The 10204-nt window shown below is 36.8% G+C and overlaps 1 protein-coding gene across 3 annotated transcripts in view; it reads right to left on the bottom strand.

Moving 5' to 3' along the window:
* Nucleotides 1-3662: 3662 nt before the first annotated feature.
* The window catches only part of NARS2 (asparaginyl-tRNA synthetase 2, mitochondrial), a 145329-nt gene continuing 138787 nt past the window's right edge, over nucleotides 3663-10204 (bottom strand). For all 3 annotated transcript variants that reach the window (XM_068556203.1, XM_068556206.1, XM_068556204.1), the window contains 2 exons: nucleotides 9541-9567; nucleotides 3663-6260 (listed from right to left, as the gene is read on the bottom strand). In XM_068556203.1, the coding sequence (XP_068412304.1) occupies nucleotides 6116-6260; nucleotides 9541-9567 (172 nt within the window). In that variant the 3' untranslated portion in view covers nucleotides 3663-6115. The remainder of the gene's footprint in view (nucleotides 6261-9540; nucleotides 9568-10204) is intronic.

The following is a 10204-nucleotide window of genomic DNA, read 5'->3' as shown; positions in this document are numbered from 1 at the left end:
TTACTATCAGGTCACAATCAGAGTTCTCCAAGGATTAAAAAAAAGTTACCTCTTAAGACAGACAGTTCTTAATTCACTGAAGGTTCAGTGGGTAAATTAGTAGAACTGGGAAAAATACAGAGGAGGGTAATTTATACATCATATACAGGGGAAGGGATATGATCTCTAAGAGATTTTTCAAATCTAGGATCACTGGAAAACAGCAAACCAGCAGTTCTTGTTGAGCCAGAGTGCAGAGAAGGTTCTGCATGTGGCAGAAGCCATGTTCTGCAAAATACAGTTCTAGCTGTGTACATGTGTATTTGTAGCACGAAAAAAACCTTTGCTGCAGGGGCCCACCAAGTTTCTATTTTCAGAGTATGATCTTGAAATATCAAAGGTTGATCACTTTGGGGAGGATATTAATAATTCCTATCAAAGTTCTTTCATCTACCTGCCTATGTATATTCTAGGATGATCCTAAGAGGAAAGTAAGACAAATATGAACACAGACTCATTTAAAAAACTGCATAGTGAGCTTAAGTACACTGCTGGGTCTGGGACTCTGTACTCCACTTTCAATGTTTCTCTTTATTAGAATGTATTTGGGCTCAACCATCATTTTCCATCAGATTCTTAAATTTCTTCTCCCTGTACAGAACAAGGAAATCAGAGGCCAAAGTGTGTTTTGCACTGGGGCTTAAAAGGCAAGATTCTTTGATTACTATAAAAAGTTCTGTGCTTTCAGTTTCTCTGGAGGCTGAGAGTGGTGAACTTTATTTGTAGTCTTACTCTCCCTCATTATTAGGAATTCCTAATAACCAATCTCCATAACAAACAAACTAATCTAACCAAACAAATTTCAGGCACAGTAAGCTACAAAGGAACAAGGTCCACAATATATTGTGGATATGTTTAAAAATACTGTAAACTGTAAAGCAATGTCCAAATGAGAGTCATATTATTAATAACAATTATGAACAGTAAAGATGTAGCAGAAGGTTATTGAAGAGTCATAAACTATGTTAATTCAGTGATTAGCTGCCTGAATGGCAGCTTACGAACCATCTAAACTCCTGATTTCTTTACAAAGGTCCCCCAGAAACTACCACACAGTGTACTAATAATGGCTGTAAATCCACTGGATTCCAAACCAAACTGCACAAGAGCCAGCTGGCGTCTTGGCTGATCGAAGGGGCAATCCAGGGCTCCTGGCAATGGTGGAATGTCTAAGTTTCTGGAGGGGTGCTGACCATGATCTAATAAGACCTGTTTTATGGAAATCCTACTGAAGCATTTTGGTGTAGGGTGATTAAGGTGGCTTTCCGCTCTTTCCTTAATGCTTCTGCTATCTTTTAACAGGAATTGAACCTGGGAAGAACTACTGTCAGATATTACTCCCACCTGTTTTCTTTTTATTATACATACTTTAGATTGCAGACTGAATACAAATATTGATCAGAAGCCAAAACGCCCCAGACATTTCTTATCAATTCAATCCAGGCCAATCTGTCTTTCAACTCTGCCTTTTTATGTTCTTGCCTCACCACTTACTAAAATAAATATACGAATAAAATATCAATCCAATCCAAATAAGCACCTCTCATCTATAATTACCTGAAGTAATAAGAGATTTAAAGAAGGGTAGAGTTAATCCATCTCACCAGTTGCATCTTCAGTGCCTGTTCAGTCCTGCTTGAAATGTCTAGATTCAATTTACAGAGAATATGAATGTACAACACTGTAGAGGGGTGCTTCTAGCAGATTCTGTTTGGGAGGGACAAAAGGTCAAACCATTCCTTTGCCGTTCTGTGAGAGTTAAGAGTCTCTGGGCTGGGTCAGAGGGTGGGAGAGCTATGTCTAGATCTGGAATGGACCACTCACACAATTAAGTTCTTGTCAGACCCTCCTAATCCTCCCCCAAACCCCCTGCCAAAAAACCCCCACAAACCCACGACAGCACAACTTCCGCAGGCAAGCGGACAGCCAGATGGAAAGTAACTATTTTTCTCCACCTACTTCAAAATTTGAAATGAGAATGGGAACTAATGATGGAAAAAACATTTCTAAGTTTTAGAATACACTCTTACTTGGGTTACTATTTTGAGGTAGTGTTTGGAAACCTTGGGAAAGCAGAATCTGATTTTTCCCTCATTGGAAACTGGTTACTCAAGTGAAAATTAATATCCTCAAATCACCTTTTAACTCACAAATTAAGCCCTATGGTATTATAGAATAGACCATCCTTAACTATTAAATCCATATTTTTATTCATTATACGTAGAATTATACAATGCTGTTTCTATGTAGAATCTGGATATTCATATATCAGCTGACAAGTCAACATTTAAAAGGTTTTTTCTGTTGATGCTGCCTGCAAGCAATGCTTTAAGTTTTGGCATTTTCATCATCCTTGTCTGACATTAGCGCTTGTTTTTTGTTCACTTATTGGTAAAATATAAGTATTGAGCCAAAGATGTAAATGACTAGGCTGTTATAAGTGGCAAGTGTCTGGCTTCAACCAGATACTCATTATGTGATCAACTGTGAAAGAAAAGAATGAATAAGTATGAAGGTTCGGAAATACACTGCTGGAGACTCAGATAAGGAAGAATGTATGTTTGACTCCTTGAGAAGGACCCTTTTCCACCTCACATACACACACGTTGAACACACTTAAGTCTATTGTTAAACTTTCAGCGATTGACCTCATTATAAGTTTTCGGAGACCTGGTATGTACTAAAATAAAATCTAAAGGTCAGACTCTAAATCAATTATTATTAGTGACTATGTCCATCACAAATTCCTAGAAGATTGATAGAAGGATCCTTAGAGTTCACCTACTTCAAAGCGATAGCTCTGCGGATGAAATAACTGGAGGCCACGAGGATGATCTTACTTGCCTAATGCTCCACAGTTAAGCTAATGGTGGCACTGGGACCAGAACCTGGGGCTTCTCTCATTCAGTATTCTTTCTATCACTGTTATTTTTGATGCCCAGCCATCATGTTAACATCACAATTCTATCTGGCTCCTCAAAAATCACTGCAGGCATGATTCCTAATAGCCTTGGAAACTATTAGTGCATCCAGGTTTTGGGCCTGTGAATGTTTGTGATTCTTACTCCACAAAATACAGTATCAAGACTTAAATGCCAAATCAAATTAACTGATGTCACAAATGTTTTAAAATGGTTTCTCTAACCCTAGGGGAGCACAGGCTCGGTTGTGTGTTTTGTGGCTGGAGGTGATCGTTCCCCCCAAGTTGCTGCTGACGGTGTCTGCCACTGTTCTCAGGCCCATGTGTGTAGCCACAGCCACATACTCAACCTGCTAGGACAGAGACAGCCTTCACTGATTTCTAATAGGTGTGCGTGGCAAGTGCAGTGCCATGGACAGGTAAGAGGGACTACAAGGCAAACGTAAGAAGAGGAACAGATTCTGAGTGCTTGTCCTATTTCATCCAAACAGTTGTTTCCCAAACACTACCACAGGGTTGTGTTTTTTGTCTTTTTTTTTTTTAACATCTTTATTGGAGTATAATTGCTTTACAATGGTGTGTTAGTTTCTGCTTTATAACAAAGTGAATCAGCTATACATATACATATATCCCCATACCTCCTCCCTCTTGCGTCTCCCTCCCTCCCTCCCTCCCTCTCTCCTTATCCCACCCCTCTAGGTGGTCACAAAGCACCGAGCTGATCTCCCTGTACCACAGGGGTCTTGATTACAATGAACCTGAAATCTTATAAAATAAGATAAATTTTATAAAATTTTATAAAATACGGTAAATTTTATTATTTAGCGACTTCAGGGGAAGGGAGAGCTGATACTGCCACACTTCTTAAAGAATTACTTCTTCACTAATTCTAATTTTTTGGGTGGGAAACTTAGGTACCCAGCACAAATGGGTAAATAATTCATATAAGAAAATGTTTTCAAATAAATAAGATTTATCTCTGTGTGTGATTTTTTTAACTATATTTTAACAGAATTTAAAAAATAAATTACATATATATATATTTCATCATTTATATTCTTAAGCAGAACCTAGTAAACATAAGTAACATGTTTTACACAGAAGAAGAAGAAAAAAAAATGGTTTCTCTATTTTATCTTCCAGGTCTAAGGTTAAATATCGCCTTTTCAGGGATGCCCCCTCTAGCAAGCTTATCTATGATTGCCCTGTTCTTCATAAAATTTTATAGCACATGCCATATTTTGAAATAATACATTTGTTTACTTATCATTGGTATATCTTCCCTAATAGACTGTAAATCCATGAAGGCAAGGGTCAGTTCACTACTGTTTATGTAGCACCTAGCACAGTATGTGGCACGTAGAATAAGCTCAGGTAATAATATCTGTTGAGTAAACAAATGAATTTATCTCTCTCACCCATGGTTGAGGCGAGCCTTATGGAAGCCTTAATTGTTCCTTTTATCCTGTCCTAAACTTGGTATCTAAGCCCAAGGATTAAAGTTCCAGGCAAACAGATTTTAGCTCAGCAAAAGCTACCAATTAGAGAGCTTCAGAAATGGAATGAGCTATTCTGTGGGGTACTGAGCTCTTTGCCAAGAGGTTGCCAAGGTACACAGGATCCCTCTGCTTTAGATAGAAGTTCGACCTTGACAACCTCTCAGTGTCTCCTATGACTTCCAACTCTAGGTTCTGCAGTTCTTTCCAGTTGTTTGATTTTGAGTTAGGTTAAAATAAAGTGCATATAGAAACTCATTAGGAAGTAACCTAAGTCATCTAATGAGACTTAGAAAATTGATTATTCAGGCATTCATGCCTTTTTATAATTATTTGATACATATGAATCCTACTGAGTTCACCATTTGCCGTAAGTCCATATATCTGCATCTCAACGAAGACTAAAAGTAGAGTTTAAAAAAATTTGTGTAGCGTTTCAGTTTTAAACACATACACACACACACTTTCATGTAATTACTATATCAAGTCTGTGAGGAAAATGATGCATGAGCTCATACAGAGTAAGTGGCTTATCCAAACTCATACTTGTGACTGCTAGAACCGTCAGGTCGCGAAGTCCCAAATCAGTGATCTTGTCACTCTAACATGCCCCGTTACTTTTTGACTCCAGAATTATCCTCCCTTTAGGTTTAGCTATATATCCTCATCTTGGATGGAGAATATCTTTCTTCCAAATTTCACTGGGAAAAGGCCAAATGGAATTTAAAAACCTGTTTTTTTCTTTCATAGGTATCAAAAATCTATTTTATTGATTATCAGAGACATTATAAATATCTAACATGAACTAACTGCAACACAACAGTGATTAGTTTAAATAATACATCTTGTTAGCTTTTATAATTAAGGATCAACAGTTATTAAATGTGATTTTTCATGTAGTCTGATGAAAAAAGATGTCAATTCACAATAGCAATTTTCTTAATTCAAGACCTGAAAAAGGAATATTTTCCTCTGTAATGTTTAGTAAAGCAATGAGAATAAGATGGGAATTTATCATAGGTTAAATGGCAAGGGAGAAAAGATCCAACAACATTTTATTTTTAGCTAGTAGTTGCTTCTCAAAGGTCACAGAGGGCAGTGGTCTACTGATTAAAGACAAAGTAAAATACACAATTTTGGGACTTCCCTGGCGGTCCAGTGGTTGAGACTTTGCCTTCCAGTGCGTGGGGTGCGGGTTCGATCCCTGGTCGGGGAGCTGGGATCCCACAAGGCTTGCGGTCAAAGGGCCAAAGCATAAAACAGAAGCAATATTGTAACAAATTCAATAAAGACTTTTAAAAAAATGGTCCACATCAGAAAAAAAATCTTGAAAAAGTAAAATACACAATTTCATCCTGTCCTAGAGTTTGAAAGGACCTTTGAGACCATCTAGTTCAATTTCATTTTTTTCTTAATTGACACAATAGCTTTGAGATTCTATCTGCTATAAGTACCTCTTCTTGATGGAGTTCATCTTTCCATGAAATGCCTTCAACTTTCAATGAAAATCATGATCACATGTATCTTTCATGTATCTTCTGGCATGACAATTACATATTGAAAACTTCTGCATTTCTACAGTTCAAACATGCATTCTCCTGTATGTATATTCACGTGCAGTACCTCTGGCACAGGGTGGTCTTCCTTAACCAGTCTTCAGCTACAAAAGACACGAATGAGTAAATCTTGGAAAAGGGATAACATCTTTGATATTGTCAATTCCCAAGATGCACTGCAGATAGCGTTCAAATCCCATCCCAAAACCTCCATGTGGCACAGATCCAAATCGACGGAGGTCCAGATACCTAATTTTGAAAAACAGAGAATCATTACCTATAAGTGCTTCATTTAAGATCAGATGTTATGACAGAATTTTATGTTTCAAAAGTTTTTTGCAATCATTTGTTATCGTCACATCACTGTGGTAGACCAGTCTTTTCACAGAGAAGTTAAAGTGATCTGTCCAAGATTACCCAGACAAACAGCAGCACATCCTGTCATGCATTCATGGGCTTTGGTCACTTGATCCTTATTCTTTTAAGTTTGTTAGGTGCTTATATACAGAAAACTTGTCTCAAGAGACTACAGGAAAATTTCTCATAACTTATTTTTCTTTAAATATATTCCTCTTCTATGTCTTGGTATACCTACGATAATGTTCTTTTTTTTCCTTACCAAAATCATATTGTTCAATATACAGAGAAGGGTGAAGAGTTCTGCCTGATGTATTACAAAAAGAGACCCCCTACTAGACTAGACTGTAAGCTACATCAAGGGCAGGAACTGCATCTTAGCCAACCTTTATCTCCAGTGACTGTCTGGGAATAGATGCTTACTATATGATGATTTATTGTTTGAAGGCATAAAAATATACTCTTGAGCACTGGAGTGAGGAAAAACTTTGACTTCTCTGCTTTAAGCCTAGTAGAAGATGTCCAGAGTCATTTTTCTGAAAGGCTACACAGCCACTGAAGCCCATCCATGCACATTCTGTTCCCACATAAGACTACATGCTAGAAAATGGTATGCTCATGATTCAAACTCAGATTCCAATACACCAGCCTGGGATAAAGTTATTTTAGGAAAGGAAGAGAAGGAGGAAGACTCTATAACTATTTTTATTGTCATTTAATGGTGGGAATCCTTGAATTACACAATATTGATTAAAATAAGTTTATAGTTTCTTGAATGATTTGTAAAATATACAAAAATACAGCATAAAACTTAAGCACCACAGCTGGTAGTCATATGGCTCCTCAAGGATAAAGACTATAACCTTTTTCCCCACTATTAATAACAATGACTACATGTATTGGTATTTTAGGCAATTAAGATTAAGTACTTCTCTTTCTAAAATAAAACACAAATTGCAACTAGGTGAGTTACAACCAAGTGAGAGATCAGTAAGACAGGAGTTAGTATTTAAGAACTATCAGGAATAATGGAAGGAACACAGTCTTGAGTAATTGAAATGTTTGGTAGCTGAATTAACTTTAAGTTCATAAGGCATGGGGGCAGAATACACTTTGATTTAGTGAGAAAATGAGATGAAGGGCATGTCAAACCACCTGCCACAAACACCTGCAGGATCTGAGCCGGCTGCTAGAAGTCCAGTATCTAGCTTTAGCTGGCTTTACATTTCTCATACATCGATGTCAAAACACTGGCATAAATGCCTGGAAACTGAATTCAGAAGAGGGATTACATCTTTGGCATTTTTCTTGCCTTTGCTTTGACAGAGGGAAAAATCTACTTCTAAAAACAAGTTTTCAAAAGAATCTTTGTTTGATTGCTGTTATATTGATTCTAGGGTAGCCACATTATAGAAGAGATGGTACAAAAATTGTGGAACTAGTTACAGATTATTTGCATGTGGCATGTAGAAACAGGAAGTAAGAAAATTCTTAGACACCTGGGGTGGCTATTCACAGTGTGGTAGAACACTAGCAGAGATCACAGACTTGGAGATTTTTAAGGTCCTTTCTACCTTAAAATGCTATGATTATCATATAAAAGGAAGCAGATTCCAACTGTTAAAAAAATAAAATTCAAGTGAGTAAATTTTTAAGATCTTAATTGGCTTTATTCAGTGATTCATGAATCAGGCAGTATCCCATCTAGCAATAGAAAAGAGCTCGGAAGAGCTCTACAGAATGATTATAGGCAGAAGGGGGTAGGACAAGGAAATTACTAGCAAAGAGTGGGTGGTTTCAGGCAAGATCGCCTTCCTTTAGGAGATGGCAGGGGTCTATCAGGCAGATTACCTCACCAGTGTTGACCAGGTAATTTTAGATTCCCTGGTTCAAGATTCCACTCCTGGGAGATGTCAAAACTATAATTAAGTTAGGTATTAAGTCTCAGTTTGGTGATGTGAGCTTAGCACAAGTGACTCCATTTTGAGCCTGCTGTCTCTTTATTAACAAAATAATAAATATTTATATTTGGAGATGTTAGGAGTTTGAAAACTTTAGTTGGGAAAGAGTAGTATTGAAATGATTAATAAAGACCAGAAAAGGTCTAAACCAATAATTAAGATTTATATATAACTAGTTTTTATACACTATGAATATTACCTTGTAGACAGAAAGAAACTGAGGTAAAATGCATAAGCTTGACAATCAGGCTCATCTACCTAATAGCAAGACTCAGAACAAAAGAAGGAAAGGGGGACGGAAACTAAACTAAGCTTCTACTCTGTGTAGATACTTAACCTGTACTGTTTCCTTTCATCCTAACAATAACCCTGTGAAGTAGATATTATCATTCCATTTTATGGCCAAGAAAACCAAGACTCAAGAGAGATTAAATATGCCAAAGTTCATTACTGATAAATAATGAAGCAATCTAGGGCCATTACTTGAACCCAATTTTAGGCTTTTTTGTATCTCTGAAATCTAGCTCCTTCATTACGAAAAGGCAAGTGTGTAATTTAACCTTTCCTTCTCCTGAGGACAGCAAAAGAATTAATAATATTGTTGATATTATTATACTAAGATCCTGAAAGAGTCTTATTACACAAATATAAATAAATAAATAATTTGTATATACTGAAAAGTACTTGAAGAAAGGGTCTGCAGAAAGAACACCAGAACAACTTAGGAATGCAGACAGGTGATCTTCCCTAAGCAGCTTAGATTTCTACAGTTGGTGGAGACCTCAGGGACCACTTAGCTCAAGCTCCTAATTTCACACATAGAGAAAATGAAGCATAATGGTTAGGAACAAAGTCCCAGCTCTATGCTTCTAACTGTGTGCTCCTGCTTAAGTTACTTAACATCTCTAGGCCTCAGGCCTGGAGGGATAATAAAAAGAGAATAAGAATAGTACCTTACTAGCAGGGTGTTGTGATGATTACATGAGACAATATACATCAAAATTTTAACACAGTTATCTGGCACACAATAGGTAATAAATAAATGCCAGACATTATTATTACTACTTTTTAAAGACTCAAAGGGAGTAAATAATCTGAGAACCTGTTCATTGTTTTAACACTCTTCTGTAGCACCCTGGAAATACAAGTGAAAACTATTTAACACTCAGACCCACAGCTAGAATAAGAGTCATCAGGGGTCACATTCTCACCATTGGTAGGCTTCTGTCAGTCCTGACCTGTAAAAGGAAAACAACAAAATTATTTCAGAGAATGGCAATAAGATAAATATACTAACCACCGAACATTTATCCTGGGTTGTGCGCATAGTGCTCTTATAAAGAAGTACACACCAAAACCTGTGCTCTTAAATAACATGCAACACAGTTAAGAAGCTGAGCCTTTATTAGGTGGTAAGAAAGGTAAGATAACCAATAGTAAGAAAACCAATAGTCCAAGGTATTATCAAATAATAAATGCTATAGAAGGAAAGTATGGTCCAGAGCCCAAAAGAAGGGCTTCATTTGAGATGTATTTAACATCCTGTGACATAAGAAAAGTACTATTACTACTATATAGGGTTGCTGAAAGGCACACACAGACAAGTGATGTACAGACACAATTTTCTTTCCACAATATTAAAACAATAATATAGATTCTGAGGCTGCCTTCATAACATGGCTGCAAATTGGTTTTTGCCAATTTGAGAAATGTTAATAAAACTTAAAGCTCTTAGTACTCAATGAAATTTAATTTCAGCCCTTAAAAGTGTTTGGGACCACTGTGTACCTCAAAGTGATCAAGATTATGAAAAATTCAAATACACAAAAATATGAAAAACATGAACAGAAGTCACAGACAGATCTCTGAGATAGG

This window comes from Eschrichtius robustus, chromosome 11 (assembly GCF_028021215.1).
Source record: "Eschrichtius robustus isolate mEscRob2 chromosome 11, mEscRob2.pri, whole genome shotgun sequence".
NCBI classification, from domain to species: Eukaryota; Metazoa; Chordata; class Mammalia; order Artiodactyla; family Eschrichtiidae; genus Eschrichtius; species Eschrichtius robustus.
The sequence above is the reverse complement of the archived record's forward strand: the minus strand, read 5'-3'. Positions and strand labels throughout refer to the sequence as shown.